The sequence below is a fragment of the Protopterus annectens genome, chromosome 17.part0 (genome assembly GCF_019279795.1).
Source record: "Protopterus annectens isolate FY-2018-M chromosome 17.part0, PAN1.0, whole genome shotgun sequence".
NCBI classification, from domain to species: Eukaryota; Metazoa; Chordata; order Ceratodontiformes; family Protopteridae; genus Protopterus; species Protopterus annectens.
Window position 1 is genome coordinate 84,723,704 of NC_056751.1, and position 19,564 is coordinate 84,743,267.

General features: G+C 38.6%; 1 protein-coding gene across 1 annotated transcript in view; it reads left to right on the forward strand.

Annotated features, from left to right (window-relative positions):
- LOC122791777 (glyoxylate reductase/hydroxypyruvate reductase-like) overlaps positions 1 to 19,564 on the forward strand; it is a 451,435-nt gene that overhangs the window by 132,289 nt on the left and 299,582 nt on the right. The window contains exon 2 of the mRNA XM_044059702.1: positions 8,685 to 8,815. Coding sequence (XP_043915637.1) covers positions 8,685 to 8,815 — 131 coding nt within the window. The remainder of the gene's footprint in view (positions 1 to 8,684; positions 8,816 to 19,564) is intronic.

A 19,564-nucleotide genomic window follows, 5' to 3' on the forward strand; every position in this document is an offset into this window, starting at 1 on the left:
ATTAACCAACATTGTAGTGTTGCTTATTTTGCATGCTACTATAATTTCCTTGTATTATTGTTAACTTTTACAATGAATGTAACTAATATTGCTGCAGCTTTTCTCCCAAGGCCTCTGCTGAAAAAGGACCTGTGTCCAGTCAGACTTTCCTGGTAAACAAATGTAAAATAAATAAATAAATAAAAGTGTTGCTTGATTAGTAAAACATTTGTCAGTAAAATGGTAAGAAGTAATCTCTGTGCATTACAGTTTTAGCAAACGTAACTTTTTCATCAAAGTTTATGTTGTTGCTAAACTGATAATAAGTGGATTGATCTTGTAGACTTTTTCAGCTGCAGTCTCCATATCTCAGCTGTCCAGAATTTACACAGCTCTCTCTGATTTTGGACAAAAGTTTTGCTCTATCTTAAAAATTGGCGATTATTTTAATGAGGAAGAATGGTAGACTAGTGTACAAAAAATCATTAAAGTTAAAGAGTTATTTTACTTCAGAAAATGCATAATTCGTGACTTGTTATTCAGTCAACTTTCTGAGTTTCTAGAATCTATAATTAAGAAGTATTTTTGATTTAGTGCCTTTATCCCTGATTATTTTTTACTTTGTCCATGAGTCTGGTGATAAGAGGTTGAGAGCTAGTCTAGGCAGCAGGGCCTAAAAAAGGCAAAGGCTTCCTGCATAGAGAATTTGGATTTTTTAAGAAGTGTGAAGAAGCCAGAGTACTCAGGAAGCACAGAGGGAAGACATGAAAGCTGTGATGACAGTAAAAGTAGCTCAGAAATAAACTCCAGACCCTGGAGGTATAAGCCACTACCACTAACCACTCTAGCATACTTTGCAAATACATAACCACCCCCCAACACCCACACACACATACACACAGCTATTTATGATACTTGTGTATAATATAATGTTTATATATATATATATATATATATATATATATATATCTATATGTATATATATATATATATATATATATATAAGTTACTTGGGCATTGCATGCAGTATTTATTCTCTGCATCCCCATTTGTTAACCCCTTATCCCTCAGAATTTAGGTCCCATCCTAAAGTGTGTGTGTGTGTGTGTGTGTGTGTGTGTGTGTGTGTGTGTGTGTGTGTGTGTGTGTGTGTATGCGCCATCCAGGCAAGGTTAAGTTCTTTTGATTGCTAAACTGTACTTAAGTTATTTTTTTTTTATTTTAAGTACTTACTGCGGTGGTAATGCTGCGGTAGCATTGTTGCCTCACAGTAAGACGTTGTCCTGTTTGATTCTCAGTTAGAGCGTCTTCTGTGTGGAGACATGCGTGAATGGGCGTACCTTCGTTGAAGATTGTGCATCAAGGCTGGCAACTCGGCATGTAAAAATCTACTGCCAATCATTAGCGGGCCGGAGTTCCGCTGTGGCGACCCCTAACCGGGAAAAGCCGAAAGACACAACAACTACCGTTTACTGTTTTTATGTGTGCATTTCACTGATTTTTTTTTTTTTTTGTTAAAAAAAACTTGCTCTTCCTTGCACTGTTGCTGTGTAAAACTGTCTTGAATTTGCATTCAGCAGGGGATTACCAGATAGTTGTTTAGTGGTTTGTGGTAGCACTGCACTTGTGGGCCTCTTCTGTGTTTTTTTGCATTAGGAGGACAGAATTCATTCATCTTGTGACAGGAAGTGGTTCCCTGGTCTATCTGAGTTGGGAAACACACAAAAGGATTCATAATATAGTCGTTTTATTAGCTGGAGGGCTCATTATTTAGTTTTCTATTATTTTTTTTCCTGTGCTGCTACAAATTTTGCATTTTTGCATGGGTTAGTAGTGTCCAGTACAGTAGCAAACACTTAGAAAGAATGGTTCATATAACTGTACCCTGTAAAGCAGTAATATAGTGCAGCTAGTTGGGAGTCAAGTGGCAAAACCTACAGATTTTGTTGAATTCAGTATTGTGTAAACATTAAAGTTAGTAAAATTTAGTACCTTTTAGTATAATCTGCACCAATAATGTCCCCTTAATAGCTTTCTCACTCCAGTATACCACCCGCTGTGGCTCACAAATCAAAACACTGGACAGTATGGATATGCAATTTCCTAACTTCTCTGTAGCCAGCTTGCTTGATAGGGGCATCTTGAAACAATGTAGTAATTGCATGCTTACTGACAACTACTTAGTTGTTAATGAAGCAGACACTGTACGTGAGAGGTGTACTAACACACTAACACTGGAAGCTAAGCTCTCACATTCAAGTGCATATCAGGTTGTTGAAACCACGCACACAATACTGACCTCACAATACGCAACACACACATAAACTAACATATGCTGAGGCACTTAAAAGCAATCTTCCTAAACAACAAAGATTGCCTAGATCACCCAAAGTTAAATCTGTGCCTCAGCAAGCCCAAAGGCACTCAGAAAAAACAAGTCCTAGCACCACACATATTGTCACTGGCAGTGGAGTTCTAAACACTAAGCCCCTAAATCAAGCAAACACACTTCCCAGAACTCTCATCTTACAGGACTCCATGGTAAGATATACTGATGCCCCTCTAACCAGGCTGAACAAGGAGAAGGGAACTGTTCATTGCTTATCTGGAACCAGAATCTGCCAAATCATGCATGCACTCAAGGCAGTATCCAGGTACCTATATGATTTCATCATAGTCCATGCAGGTGTAAATGACCCAAGATGTACCTCCATGCACTGTATATGAAGTGAGACATTATGGAACTTTCAGTCTAGGTGTCTCAGGCTGGTATGAGCCTAGCATTGAGAAGCATATCACCATCAGTGAGAATGATGACACAATATGCGCAAAAAATGATTGATTTCAACAACTGTCTGTCTTTCTGGTGTCATTCTAAGGGGATCAAATATTTGCCAGTTTGGGAGGACATGGTTAACAGAACATGTTGCTTTGCCAAGGATGGTCTGCACCTCTCCCCTCTAGGCTTCTGAATACTGTCTAAAACTTTATCCACCCTCATAATTCCTTTTTTAGGCAATGCTAAATTGATAAACCTACCAAATATACAAATCAACTCAACTGAACCCCAAGGTGTTACTGCTCAATGCCAGGAGCCTAAACAAAAAAATACACTCCCTCCAAGCCCTTGTCACACTTGAGAATACAGACATCTATACAGTTACTGAGAAGTGGTTTAAAGCAATGGAGAGTACTCCAGCAGTGCAAGGTTTCACTGCCTTCCACACTTTTAGAACAGTAACTGTTCAGACAAGGGCTAAAGGATAAGGTGTCTCAATATACCTGTAGGATGGTCAAACAGGATGATGTGTGGATCACCCTAGACAAAATCCCGTACCATAAACTAGCCAGCTATACGTTTTTCTCCATGTCCCAAAAAGCTTACAATGCATATTTGGACCTACTGGAGATACTTACCATCCAATCTAACACCCTAGTCATGGGAGACTTTAATTGCTGTTCTATAGGCTGGGAATCCTACATAGCCTCAAATCTACAGGCACAGAGATTTCTGGACTTCATAAATACAAATACCCTTGACCAAATAGTGAATACATCCACTAGATCCTCCAACATACTGGACCTCGTGCTTACAAATATGGGAGAACACTGCACCCCCCCCCCCCAATGTCTCATCCTCCCTGGTAAGGTCTGACCATAAAGATGTCTTATTAAAAATCATAGTCAACTCTATATTCCCAATAAAACCAGTAACTGTTAGGAACTATTCCAAGGCAAATTACCTTTTATTATGTGACGGATTGTCAAAATTCAATGCCTCTCCAAAACCACAGAACACAGCAGCCTATGCTGAATTGCTCTCATAAACTCTTTACAAACATGTCAATGGCTGCATAAAGGCTACTGTACCTACCAGAAGTATGCTCAGGACTAGACCTAGAAACAAACTACCCTGGTGGCTTCCCAAATTAAACAGGATATACATCAACAAGAAAAAATAAGGGAAGGGTAAGTCTCTCATCAAAGTAAGTAGGCAACTAAGAGAGCTAATTAGGTCAAGCAAAGCCAACCATGAGGTTAAAATAGCTTACCAGGTGAAAGATAACCATAATGCCTTCTACATCAATGTTGGAAACCTCAAAGGCAGCACATAGCAATGTGCTGAACTGGAGTTTAATGGTGCCACATTGGCGATATAGCAAACCTGTTGGTGGACAAATTCAGTTCAACTTTACTACCCTCTCAGCCCCAACCATCACCTCAAAAATACCCTCAAACATAACCTCTCCAGCTATAACTAGGGAGCATGTACTGGCTTCACTCACTAAAGCCAGCAACATAGCCTCAGTGGGTCCCGATAAGATTCCAGAATGTCTTCTGAATAGTCTGAAATATGAACTATCAGGACCCCTGGAATCATTATTTAACTATGATCTTAAAACAGGCTTTGTGCCACATGAATGGAGGACTGCAGTGATCACCCCCCTTCATAATGCAGGACCTTCAACAGATCCTGAAAACTATAAACCCATTAGTTTGACTAATCTTATTTCCAAAGCCATGAAAAGAATTATCATAGAAATTATCAACAAGGATAAAGGAGACCTCTAGTCACTGGATCCATCCCCGTTTGACTTTGTTTTGTCAAATGAAGGTCAGACTTACTGAATCTAGTGGACTTCTTGAAAAGGTCACTAAGGCAATGGATGAGGGGAAAATGGTGTATAATGCCTACTTAGATCTAGCTAAAGCATTTGTTATACTACCCCACTCGGGTATTGTCAACAAACATGTGGAACTAGGTATAAATCAATTAATAACATGCTGGATAGCTAGCTGGCTCACTTATATGACCCAGGAGGTTAGAATCAATAAGGCCATCTCCGCAAAGAGGGTGGTCACCAGTGGAGTTCCCCAGGGCTCTGTGCTGGGCCCACTCCTCCTTGGCATCTAATTCTTGGATGTCAAAGCCGATGTCAAAGGTCTTTGACTAAATTCACAGATAATTGCAAACTGGGTGCAGCCACTGAATCCTTATAAGATAAGAACACCCTTCAGGACGGTCTAATAAAGACAAACACTTGGTGCCAAAGACATGGCTTAGAGTTCAATACCAAGAAATGTATTATAGTACCTTTTGGGAAGTCTACAATCTCAGATAACTACATCATCAATAAAACACCCTTAAAAGTTGATTCACTAGTCAGGGATCTGGGAACTCACGTGGGCAGTAACCTAGCCATTGAGGCATGTGTCCAAGGTAGTAAGAAAATCCTTCTATGTTGCTCAACTTATAAGCAAGGGCATGGCATCTTGGTCCAGAGGGGTCATCAAACCACTGTACTCAACCCTCATCAGACCCATCATAGAGTATAATACCTCCTTCATATGTACCTGACCAGACACATGCAGCAACTGGAACAACCACAAAGGTTCCTTACAAAAAGAATACAGGGAGTAAACACAATGTCCTAAGCTGATCACCTCATAGGCCTGTATCTTTACTCAGTGTCATACAGACTTCTGAGAGGTGATCTTTTCCTGACATATAGGGCATTCCTGGACTCTGTTTTGATGAACATACAGACTTCTGAGAGGTGATCTTTGCTTGACATATAAGGCATCCTTGGACCCTGTTTTGATGAACCTTTTGCACACCCATAAAACAAATAGTATCAGAACTACTAGATTAAAAGACCTAACTTTTTTTGCAATATAAATAGGAGATGTTGGAGAGACAGATATGTTTCTCAGAGAATTCCCTGACTCTGGAACAGGCTCCCCATCCACGTGAAGCCGAGTTTCCCCCATCCTTTTTTAAGCTCAACTTGAACAACTGGATGGGTAATCAGAAATTCACCCCTTACCTTGCTCCTATGTGTCTGATGGACAGAGGAAGTCAGTAAATCACCTCCTATATAAATCACATTTCTGGGTCACATTAAGGTTGCATGACTAGGCTTATAATGGCCCTAGTGGTCTTTAGCCTAGTATACACCTATGAACCTAAGAAGCTATTGGAAGAGATGCCAATGAGGATCCCATTAAGGGCAGGAGAGTGAGGCACTGGGGAGCCCTCAGATGAGAACTCTTAAGTTGGTCCACTTTACTAATACTTGGTAACCTTAATGCAAACTTTGCACCTACCCCTTACCCCAATCCTACCCCTTACCCCAACCCTACACCTGACCTTAGGAAAAACCCTTAATATAACACTACTACACACAACATCTCAGACACAAAACACATACAACATACACTCACACACACACACAAAACTATCTCTTAACTTAAACCATATCCTAACCCTAAAAGTTACACATGCCCACAACACTTACAGGAAAGAGGGTATAGGGATGACACTCAACTGTAGCAACCTTAAGTTCATACATACATGATTCTGAGAAACCAAGGAAATTACATGTCAGTGTGTTTGTTAATTCACCAGATATACTTTCAGGTGCTTTTAAAACAAAGAAAAATCTGGCAACAGAATCAGTGTATAATGGTTTAGATTAAAACATCTGAAGTAAAAGTATGTAACATTAACATTTTAATTCGTAAAGCAACATCTCCTAAATAAAAATGCAGACCATGGGCCAGGAAAAGAAACTGTAAGTCAGCATGCCAGTTATTTATTATGATGATGACTAGATATTAAAAATACAAATACATTTTTTAACAGTATGACACAAATTCATCATATTAAAGTACAGCTAGTGCATTTCTTGTCCATGATCAGTAGCTCTGGTTTGCACATTGTATAAGTCATTAATTGTTTTCCATCCGTGTTACAACTCACAAGGAGTAATTCTTCATACCAGTACCATTTAGACAGAGCATCAAATTTTGCAGTGATTCTTTCCTGCATTTTTGAGGGAAAGATATTATGGCAGCTGTGTTTGTGCGATTGTTGCCATGGATCATGATTCCTCTTAGCACATAATATAGAGGATTATGACTGGGTCTCCAATCGTAACCATCTTATTATGTGTTCAAGACATGGATGCCAAGAAATTCACCTCGAGAGTGAAGCTCAAGAGACAAATCTTAATATCCATGTCAAGAACATATAGCATTCTTACCTGATCACAATTCTTTGTAGTGCATGGAGCTTTATCGGATCTTACTTATTACAAAGGTTACAAGAACAGAAAAAAGTATAGTAGTGTTAAGTGTTTTTTCAGATTAGAAATCTGTAATAGACTAATTATTGCCACACAGAGAGTGGCCATCCAAGAAGAGAATTGGAAAGCTAGTAAATACTTAATTCTTACTTAAAAAAGTTTGAATAAAGTGCTTATGCTGCTCTTCTGTTGTGACTGCTGTGTACGACTAATGCTCTAGCACAAGACTGGTGTTTAACAGCACTAAAGGAGTGCTTAACAAAAGCATGTTAAACACGTTTCTTAATTCAGAAAGGAGCTTAACAAGCCTATGTTTTCACTAATTTCACAGCGTAATCATGACACTTCATGCAACAAAAAATTCAAAGAATACAATACTGCAGATAGTTGATGTTTTAATTAAATATGTTGGCTGTTACAAACTGCTTCTCCAGAGATCACATGGTACATAGAGATAAGTTAAAAAAATAACTTTTCAATGTGCTTTCTATGTGGCCCAAACTCTCTACAATCCCAGCTGGTGGCTTCACCTGTTATATCCCTTTACTAATATACCCAACACTGAGGCCACTGCACATGACAGAAAAAAACTGCAACAACCATTGACACTAATTGTTTTGTAGCTTGGCCATGAACAATCAATTTACAAAGGAACAGTCCATGACCATGGAACCATACACACACATATATATATATATATATATATATATATATATATATATATATATGGGTCTACTTCATAAGATCGACAGACCATTTGATCGACATTCATTTGGTCGACAGCTCATTTGGTTGACAACCAGTATTCAAGGCATTTAACAGGGAATTGCCCCCCTCCCCAATGTTGTGCGACCCTGGAGTTGATATATATAGTTGGGGGGGTGGGTGGCACAGCCCTCCACATTGGGGGGTGTGGGGGCAAAGCTCCCCATCTATTTTCATTTAAAATGTGTAGTTTTTGTTGTATTTTCATGTTTTAAATGGAAATGGGGGGGCTTTGCCCCTCACCCCCCCAATGTGGGGGGCTGTGCCACCCACCCCCCTAACTATATATATCAACTCCAAGGTCGCACAACATTGGGGAGGGGACAATTCCCTGGTTTTTGCCTTGAATACTGGTTGTCGACCGAATGAGCTGTTGACCAAATGAATGTCGATCAAAAGGTCTGTCGCTCTTATGAAGTAGACTCATGTATATATATATATATATATATATATATATATATATATATATATATATATATATATATATACACACACACATACACACACACACACACACACACACATACACACATATATATATTTTATATATATATATATATATATATATATATATATATATATATATATATATATATATATATATATAAATTTCTGCAGGAAAAGCCTTGATTGCTGTGTTAGCAAAGTGCGTATCTCATATTTATCAAAAGTTTCAAAATCTAAAATTTCATTTTAAAATAATAGTTTCTCTAGGAGATGAGAAATAGAAACACATTTACTTTCTAATGGTATAGTGATATTTCAAACTAGAACACAGACCTAGATTTTGCTCTGTATTTAAACTATCTTCTAGCATCATAAGGCATAACTTCTTGCTATTATTTATTTCAGGTGCAGTATCGAACAGTGGGACTCTGATAACCCAGTGCCACGGGCAGAGCTGCTAAAGAAAGTTGCTGGCATTCAAGGTTTACTCTGCCTTCTCACTGAAAAGATCGACTCTGAACTTCTAGATGCTGCAGGTAAAGTGTCTTCACTTTTTGAAGAGCACAACCGAAAAAAAAAAGAACAGCAGATCCTCTGAGAAGGAGGCACCAAGGTAGTCAATATATCTTCATGGTACATTTCATAGGTTCATAGGTTCATAGGTATGTACTAGGCTATTGGCCCTAGGGCCTATATAAGCCTAGCAAAAAAAGGTACCCTGACTTTCGCCACTCAAGAAAATTATTTTCCGGTGCCCCTGTTGAGCAGAGACACAGAAGTGATCCCCGGGGTGAATTTCCTATCTCCCATCCAGTCATCAAAATTTTTCTTGAAGAGTGCTAATGAGGAGCTTTGTTTGATAGTTTGTTCCAGAGTATGGGAAGTCTCTGGGACAGGAATCTATCCCTCCAGCATGTTCTGTTTATTGTGGTGACAAGGTTTAGGTCTCTAGAGCATGTAGCTCGGAGGGATTGGGATTTCTTTAAGTGGAGCATGTCCAACAGCCATGGGTTTGACATAGCTTTGTATGTTAGGCAGAGATTGCCTCTGAGTAGGTGATATGTGACGGAATAAAGCTAGAGTTTTTTGAGACGGTCTGCATAGGGCATCTGTTTGAGGCCGGTAATCCTCTTTGTGAGGTATTTCTGTGGCCTTTCTAGTTGTTGTAAATGTCTTGTGAGGTACATACCAAAAGGGGCATTGTACTCTATAATGTGTCTAATGAGTGACAAGTAGAATCGAACAATGACCTCTTTTTTCCTGGATGAGAAACCTTTTGTGATGAAGTGTACCACGTAGAAGGATTTCCTGACTACTGTGGCGATGTGATTATCAAAGGAGAGACTACTGTCCATCTGTGTCCCAAGGTCTTTTATCACACTTTCGGTGTTAAGTAGACTACCGTCTATGTGGTAGTTCATGGGTACAGAGTTTTTACCAAAAGGGATGACAATCCACTTTTTGGCATTGAGCTTGAGGCCATGGCTTTGACTTGATTTATGCAAGAAGTTTTTTTTTATTTTGTAGGAAACCAAAATACATGTGTGAAAAGCAGAATCTGATTTGCAGGTAGGCAACAGAAGCAGAACCTGTGCTGATTCTATCCTTAAACAACAGGAGGTGTAAAGAAAGGAAGTATCACTACATACCTGAAATAAAGGTGAATGCTCTACTTATAATGTTCAGTTATTCTTTGGAGTACCAGTTGTGATCCAATAGCCTCATGATCAAATATTAAGAAGTTTTTTTGGGGGGTAAGACATTTTTATTATTAAATTTATAATATTTTCCTTTAAGGCCATAAATGTTCTCTTTCCAGTTTAACTCAGTCTGTGAGCCCATGAAATCAAATCAAATAAAATAAAATAGTCCGTGGGACAGAAGTTATAACACTGAAGTTCTAGGTAAAGATGACTTTGACCCCTCTTGTGACACCAGAAAATGCTATAAAAAAACAAAACAGTCTTTCCTGTTTTAGATGAATCGTCTATGGATTCTGAAGCATAATTTAAAAGCTTTGTGTTGCTTCCTGTCTTGCTGCAATGCTTTTCCACATTATGAAGGAATCCTGATTACTGTTTTGTCTGATATTGGATCCATGCATTGATTTATATCCATGATTGATTAATCCATGTCTCACTCACTTTCTCTGTGCAAATAACTCTCTACATGCTTCATATATTGAAGACGTGTTTTGTCAGCAAATGCTTAAAGAAATGTTTTGTCATCCAGACACAAGCTTAGAGGTTAATTTTCTACTGTTGCCATTCTTATTTAAGGTCATCAAATGGATGTACATGTGTAGAAGTGGCACTTTATTTGCAAAGTTTTGAATCACTCTGTTTTTTAATAATAATATATTTAGATGTAAAAATCTATAACATCAAAATGCATTGAGAAGTCTGCACCGGTGGCATAGACAGGGATGAATCTTTAACTAGAGCACACAGTCAGCCTAATTTCAACTTGAGGCACGGGTGTTCAACAATGCATGCAAGGAGGACTGGCATGCCCATCTTTTTGGGAAAGATGGTTGCTGCCATCCAGCTTGCTCTGCTGCTCTGATGACAGGGTCTCAACTTAAAAGTGGAGGCCCATTATGATGCAGGGAGTCAGTGCCAGGAAGATATGAGTGTATGCACCCAAGCCAGTGTTGGTAGCTCCTATTGGCATATGTGGGAGAGCACACAAATGTGGATTGTGGGGCAAAAGAAGCCTCTGCTGTGATGCAAGTGTTCACATCACCAACAGGGGAAGGATTAGCCTTTCAAAATAAAAAAAACTCTCATTGCTGGGATGTCAATGAGAGCACAAAGCACCCTCATAAGTGCATTTACCATTGTCCCTGAGTTTGTCCCTGCTCTCTTCCTCATAACTCATAGAGTATTACAGTCAATATTGCCAGACATTAAGAGTTTCATATTTATTACTCAGTAAGTGCATCAAAATGCAAGCCATCCAAACTTACTACGTCCTCAGTTAGCATAGCGGACTAAAGCACTGCATTGTTAGTAGAAGGTGCTCTTTGCATTAAGGGTACGGATAGATTTTTCCCCTTCAATGTAATTTTTAACTGACTTAAGGTAATACTGAAAGAGCTTCCATGGAGTCAGGTGGTAGTGAAGAAGAGTTAAGTCTCTTCCTTTTTAATGATCTGGTTTGTGTGCTGAAGGTAGAGGATTAGAAATGTTTCCATTGTTGCTCTATTACCTTTTTAAGGGACTTAAGTTAATATTGAACAGATTAGTGTCTAGCGGTAACACTGAGGACTAAAGCTCTTCAATGTTAATAAGTTGCTTTCTGTGTCAAGGGTGCAGGGTTTGAAACTTTTTCTTTATAAGTGTTTTAAGTGATTAACTCAAATCCCTGGTGTCTAGTGTTTCCTCCCTGTATGCCTATCATTCTTAACTTTTAATTACTACTAATTTAAAACCCTGGTGTCCAGTGTTCCTCTATAAATATATCCTTCTGCAAAACCTATTGTGCTATTAACCTTTTACATCAGTTAGACTACTAATTAAAATCCCTGGTCACACACACACACACACACACACACACACACACACACACACACACACACACACACACACACACACACAGTTACCTAAGACCACTCATCCCTCTGCATACACTCACACACATACATATGTGCAGGCACCCACCACCACCACTACCTTTCTGCTGAATTCCCTGGCAAGTACCTCTAACATGATCTTACCCATTGAAAATAATGTGTGAAGACAAACTTTTTGCTGAGTTAATTAACTCAGTTAAACTAGTTAACTTATGCAGCCTTGTGATGCTCTGAATCACTTGACTGCATAAATGCCTTCCCACAGGCGTTTCCAGGTGAGAGCACATGGCTAATTAGCATAGACTACTCCCCCATAATGCCTCATTAACATGTAGATCAGCTGAGGAAATGAATCACTGTGGGGATCCTACAGACTGCATAGGGTTACTGCGGTGTACTTGTCTCTAAATGAGAAAGGGAGACTACCAGTGGTAATAGCCCATGTTAGGGCTTACAACTGACAGTGGGCCTTTCAGAATCCAGCCTTAAAATATTAGGGAATGACACTCCAGAACATGTCAGCAACACATGAAAAGGCTCTGCACTACAACTTTGCCTGTATGCAAGAGAAAAGTAAATGTCTTGCGTTTACTCCTTTTCTCCTAGAAACAATAGACCTTACCTCACTCTAGTGTTACTATACAAACCCCACAAGTTCATACCACCTTTTCTGACCTGAAGCCACTTCTACTTTCTATTCGACATGCACTGATGCTCTTTAGTGGACTTTGACAGAGTTTCTGATCATAATGATTTGGAACCTTGTCATCACCTGTTTTAGTCACATGATTAAAGCAACTATTAATCCTGAAGCAAGACTCCAGTAGGCACTGTACACTGTCAGTCATATGCTAATATGGTCCATGAATGACAGTGCAGATCAAGCATATAGCTAAGCACTTTAACATGACAAACGTTAAATGATGATATCCTTCAACATATTAGCTTTCCAACTTACAACAGAAGAAAGTTTTCCCCTAGACTTGCAAAACAGTTGGTTTGCTCTTTTTTAGCTTGCCTGGCTAATAACTACAGAACACCCAGTAGCACACTTTCTCTAGGTTATTTCTCTGTTCTGAGGTAACTGAAGAATAACTGTTAAGGTGGGAAGAGAGACTGATGGACGACTGGCAACAGCCAATCAGAAGGCTGCAGGAGTGGTGAATGAGGAACTTTTAAGTAATACTTCTGGCAGTGCAGTCCCTTTAGATTCAACCAATTTTTGGCATTCAGAAAGAATTCAAGAAAGAGAAGCACAGGCCAACTCCAAAAATCAGAAGCAGCGAAAGAACTTTGTGCACCAGGGAGCCAGACCGGAAAGAATATAAAGCAACAACTACAGGAATCGGTGCTGTTGACTTCTGAATTAGAGGATAGTAATATGGGGTGCACCCATTTCATAAATGATTCTTTGTTCTGTTGAACATGCTGATTTACTTTCCAAAGGATTACGTTTTGTGCCTGTCAGGAGTGTGAGTTTGCCTGCAACTATTATAGACTTAAAACTATTTACAAGAAAACTGAACTTAGCTTTAAGGTTTAACAACAGTGAGTTGAATGTATTTAATAGTAATTTTTGCATAAATCTAGTGCATTCAGCCCTTCACTAAACAATATGATTCTTTTATATGAAAAAATATGTAATCAAGAGATTAGGAGAGTATTAGCTAAACCACCCAGTGTGCATATGTTTAATTTAAACATGAAGAAAAATTGTTGAAAGAACTATGTCATGACAAGGTATTGAGGGTAATGAAACCTGATAAAGGAGGTTGGTTGGTGATCATGAATACTGTTGATTATAACAACAGAATGAATGCCCTGTTATTAAATGAAACATATGTCAAAGTTTCATGCAACGAGCTGAATATAGCTTATGCCAAGATTGATATGACATTATTCAACATGCTTATGCAGGGGCAAATTAGTCAAGATGACTACATATTTATGGAAAACAACTATCCAGTCATTGCTGGAATCTTTGGATTCCTAAAATTCATAAGTGTATGACCAATCCCCCCTTAGACCTATTGTTGATGCTAACAGGTCCAAAACACATTGTATTTGCAAAATTTTTGAACCATCCGTTAAAAGATTATATTGGTCAAATATTACAAATTTGATGTGATTCATGCCATTTTTTTAAGTAAAGTTAATACTGTTGCATATGATGATGATTTTTTTTTTGCTATCGATGTGAATAATTTATATTCTATTATACCTCATGACATAGAGCTGAGATGGTTTGAGGAAGTCTTGTTTGATATTATCATGATGGAGACAGATAAAGTCAACATGGTTATAAGCCTTATGGAGATTGCATTAACTAACAATTTCCTATTTTTTGAAGGGCAATTGTTTAAACAAGTGACTGATGTGACAATGGGGGCAGCCTGTGCTCCCAGTTTCGCAAACCTGGTGATGGCGCAATGGGAGTATAAATTTGTGCTAAACAGTATTTACAGTGGTTGTTGGTATTATTATACATGTTATCTGAATGATATTTTTATTTTATGGACAGATACAGAAGACTGCTTAGAAGAATGTATTGAATACATAAATAGTTCAACTGATTTTTTAAAATTTTCATTTGTGTATGATGCTGAATGTATTTCCTTTTAGATGTAAAACTGTGTAAGAATAAGGTTCACAGATGTTTTAGTTCCAATTCATATAGGTAAACAATGTTTTTGACTGCATATCTTCACTTCACCAGTTGGCATCCTAAGCATTTAAAGAGGAAGGTAGTCAAGGGGCAACTGGTGAGGTTAGTGAGGATGATCACTGAGGATGAAGTATTTGTTAGGGAATGTGACATCTTGTTCGGTATGTTTAGTAAACATGATTACCCTTCCAACTTTCTTACAGAAATTAAAAATGAGGTAATTCTAAAGTGCTTTAGTGGTGTATATACCCCCTTACTGAAGTTGAACGAAGGGGACATAGATAATATTTTACCTGCTATGCCTAGGATTCATGGGGATAAAATGGTAGACAGTAATTACATCATGACTTTTATTACTGCTTTTTCTATAGATATTATATTAAAAACTTCTGGTGTATTTTCTCCTCCAATTATAAAATCATGAAAGTTTTGGGGAATGGGCCTTTGGTTGCATATAAGAAGGACAAGTCATTTAAAGCACTTTTGGAGAAAAAAGACAAGAAGAGAACATGTAAAAAAATGGTGATGGCTAAGTGTTGTTGTTCTTATTGTAAACATATCCTAGTAGGTGAAAATGTGGTTATTAGAGGTATCAAATACAGCATCAATGGATATTTTAACTGTGACTGAACCAAAGTTGTTTACCAGGCTAGTTGCCAGCATTGTCTGGCTTTTTATGTTGGGAAAACCTCTAGGAAGTTTAAAGAAAGAATATATGAACACCTACTTGAAATTCAAAGAAAGCAAAAATACCAGTGCCCTTTTAGGCACATTTTAGACCACCCCTTACATGTTTTTAAATTTACAATGTTTGCTCAGGTTAAGAAAAATATGAGCGGGTTAGTAGTTGATGAACATCTACTTAAATGTGAACTGATAAGGCAGTTAAAATTAAATGCTTTGGAAAAGCCTGGATTGAATGAAGCATGTTCAATTTCATCAGTATTAAAATTAAAACAATTGGAAGTATAATAACATTTTACATCTAGTATGCAATTTATTGATTTGAATGCTACGTTTAAATAATGTTTAAGAATGGTATTACCATTTGATAGCTGCCTTTTGTCTGCCATTGATCAATTTTTGTATGATGTGACACGATTGTATTTGTATTGGGCATTTTATGATAGCCAACAGTTCTGATGAAGTCTCTTAATGGGAAGAAAGCACTCAACAATGGTGGATATTTGTTATTAAAGTTTTCAGCTACATTTCCTCATTGTGGCTCACTTCATGTATGCCTGTTAGCAGCAGTGCTGTTTGGTTCTAGTGGTGTCAGTGGTTTTTATCATCCTCTTGGGTGTTTTTCACTTTACAGCAAACCACCACTGTACAAAGGCAGTCTCATTCATTGGGCTTGATCTTACACCAGTCCTTTATGAGAAGTAGTAAGTTCCCTACACCACCCCCGTGCAAGAGGATTTACCCCCCTGCATCCCCTTAACTAACATAAGCATCTCCAAGGTTGTACTATCTCAGGGTGAAAAAGCAAAGGTGTAGGTATGGCTTCATCTGATGGAATGGGTTTGTAGAGCAGTGGTGCCCTGAAAAGTAATACCATTAAAATAACAAAGACTGTCATAAGCCTTGCTCAAGTTTTGCATAGTCACATCTATAGCACTTCTCTGGTTTACAGCTTGAGTTATTCAGTCACAAACTGTATCAGATTTGTCTGGCATGACATTTCTGATGTGAATCCATGGTGTTTTGAGTCCCCTTTCTTACTGGCTTCCAGATATGCCAATGTTCTTTTTTATCAGCAATAGCTCTATGATGTATTGAAGAAAAGGAGATATTAATCTTGCCCTCTTGCCTCAAAATGTAACTGTGTGATTCCACCAGAACAAACAATTTTTAGGAGAGAGATCCTTTATATTTAGATATATATTTTCTCTATATCAAACAAAGACTGCAGGTTGGGAGGGTGGCCTAATGGTTAAGGTGTTTGCCTTGCAAACACAAGGTACAGGGTTTGAGTCTCACAAGCGATAATTGGCTAGGCTTAAAAATGTCTCGCAAAGGCAGTTAGCCTAGTACTAATCTATGAACCTATGAACCTATTCCACCTCATGAGCAGTAATATTAATAAGATAATCTAGGCTGCATAGCTTTTAAGCAGAGGTATATGTTGAATGTCACTTAAGCCCATGAACAAAACTTCAAGTTTTATTCACTCAATTTAATGTGTCTTAAGTATTTTGGGTTTCCAATACCATGATGGGAATGGACCCCATTTCTAAGTCAAAGTATGATTAAAGTCCATGAAATCAGCATTGTTTCAGTCTTTGATGTTAGCAGCACCTGCAATGTGCCCAGAACTGACTCCTTCTGCAGTTAATACAGAGTTCATTTTATTGGCATATCTAAATACAACTGTAAATTCTTTTGTATGAGACCCATTGCTCCTACTACTACTGGAACTATCTGGGTATCCTTCTTCCACATTGCCATTGTTTCTGCCTGCAAATCCTGGTATTTTATGACCTTGTGTGTCTCTATGTAAGACACTATAATCAGTGGGTGTAGTCATTTCAATGATCAATGCTACTTTTGTCTTCTTTCCATGCGCTACTGCATCAAGTTTTCTCACATCTATTTTTGAACTGCTGGTAATGGGTCATCCCATGTAATATAAACTTCATGTCAAAAAGGGGTTGTGGATGGATGGATCAATGGATTCTCTATAATGCTTTGTGGCTCATGTTTCAGTGCTTCTCAGCTACTTTGATATTGTAATGTTTGCACAATCTCCAGTGCAACAGTCTTGCCATATCATTATGTCTTTCAGTATACATGTCCTCTGCCATTAGTGTATCACACCCACCAACAAAATGTTCAACTGTTTCCAGTTCTGTTTTACAGAACCTGCATTTGTCACTTTTCCCATATGTTCAATGGACTTTGCAAACCAATGTACATGTAGTCCACTATTCTAGGCCATCATTATTAACCTTCCATCTTTTGGTTTAAATTCACCTCTCCTTAAACATTCTTGCATCAGATCCTGATCGACATGAGATTGTTCCAGGAGTTTTCCATACTCGCGACTATATTTATGTCTTTTTCACATTTCTTGCTTTCTCATTAGATCCTTCTCCTTATATTCTTTCTTTTGTTTTTTGGCACATTCAGTTGCCTGACTTTTCTCTACTTCTGCTTTGATTTCTATTCCTGCTTGACACCGATATTTTTTTGCTAAACTAATCAGGGAGTCATCCTAGACTTCTCCTCATGTTTTAAAATTTTCACTATATTTGGATCTGGAGAAGTCAGCAGATATATATGCCCTCCTATGATTACAGATCAATATACATAATCAGTTTCATGGATGCTCATACCTTCTTCAGAATGAAGAATATATAATCTTGGTATACACTGATTTTTAAATATTATTTGATAAGCGTGAAGCATTTTTCTTGTTTTCCTGTCCAACTGATCCATTACCTTTTGGGGTCAATCAGTCACACCAGAACTTTAAGTTAGAATAGGGAGAGCAAATTGGACTTTGTTCCCAGATGTCAGGGCTGTTTTCAATATTCATTTTAGTCTTCTAAAATATTCCTTACTGAGTTTTGTTCACATTTGTTCATGTTTTATTGTTGACCCATCATCATCTCCCAAATATTTATACACCCCTTCCTGCTCATGTTCCAGACTGATATTTTCTTGGTGCTGTAGCTTTCCTACTGTAAATGCTGCTTTGGTACATTTATCTTGCTACAGATCCCCTACCATGCCCCAGGATTCCCACTCCTCTTTTCTTGATATACCGGAAAATATTAGGGTTCAACCAAACACCCTAATAATGGGCGATTTTAACTACCCCACCATTAACTGGGAAAACTACTCATGTACCAACTCCTTCCCTCAACGCTTTCTGGAATTCATAAATTCCAATGCCCTGGATCAACTTATCCACACCCCCACCAGAGGCAACAATATCCTAGACCTAGTCATTACCAACATGAGTGACCGGTGTTCCACACTTAAAGTCAACTCCTCATAGGTAAGGTCCGACCATAAGCTAATCACCCTAAATATACACATCCTGCCCCCACCCCCCATTAAGGAAACCATGGTAAAAAATTTCTCCAAAGCCAACTTCATGCTTCTTAAGACAGAGGTGGCAAACTTTATGACACCCATGCAGATGGACAATACAGTTACGACTGCTGACTCCTACACAAATGCACTCTATAAGCACTTACACGAGTGCATGGATTGTGCTATCCCAAACAGAACCAGGACACTATCCTCCAAAAAAAGGAAGCCAATCTGGTGGTCCCCTGCCATAAACAAACTCTACAACAGAAGGAAGAAACTGTTGCAAAAGAGAGTAAAATCCCATGAGTGGAGGAGCATCCTGGTCAGTCTCAGTAAGAAGCTGAGATCCCTTATAAGATCCTCCAAAGCTAGCTATGAAAATCAAATCACCACTGATTCTAAGGACAACCACAAAGCATTCTATAGCTATGTCAAGAATCTCAATGGCATCACCCAGATCTGCTCTGAGTTACAGCACAACAGCACGAAAAGTACAGAACCAACTGATGTTGCCAACATCCTGGCAGATAGGTTCAGTGCTAACTTTACCCCCCTCTCACCCCCTAAAGGGCCCATATCTATATAGGAAGAATGCAGAGTCCCTGTAATCACAACTACGCAGGTAAAAGCTGCACTCTCTAAAGCCAAAAACACAGCATCCGTGGGACCGGACAACATCCCAGGCTGCGTTTTACACAAACTTCAGAACGAACTGGCTCCCCACCTAAGCACCATGTTCAATCATAGCCTCACATCAGGCTTTGTGCCCCCTGAATGTCGCACAGCAACAGTTATCCCACTTCACAAAGGGGGAGCCACCACTGATCCCGGGAACTATCGCCCGATTAGCCTGACGAGCCTGGTCTGAAAGACCATGGAACATATCATCATGGAAATCATAAACAAAGACTTTGGTAACCTCCAAACACTGGACCCCACCCAGTTCGGGTTTGTGAAAGGCAGATCATGCCTCCTGAACCTGATTGACTTCTTTGAGGCAGT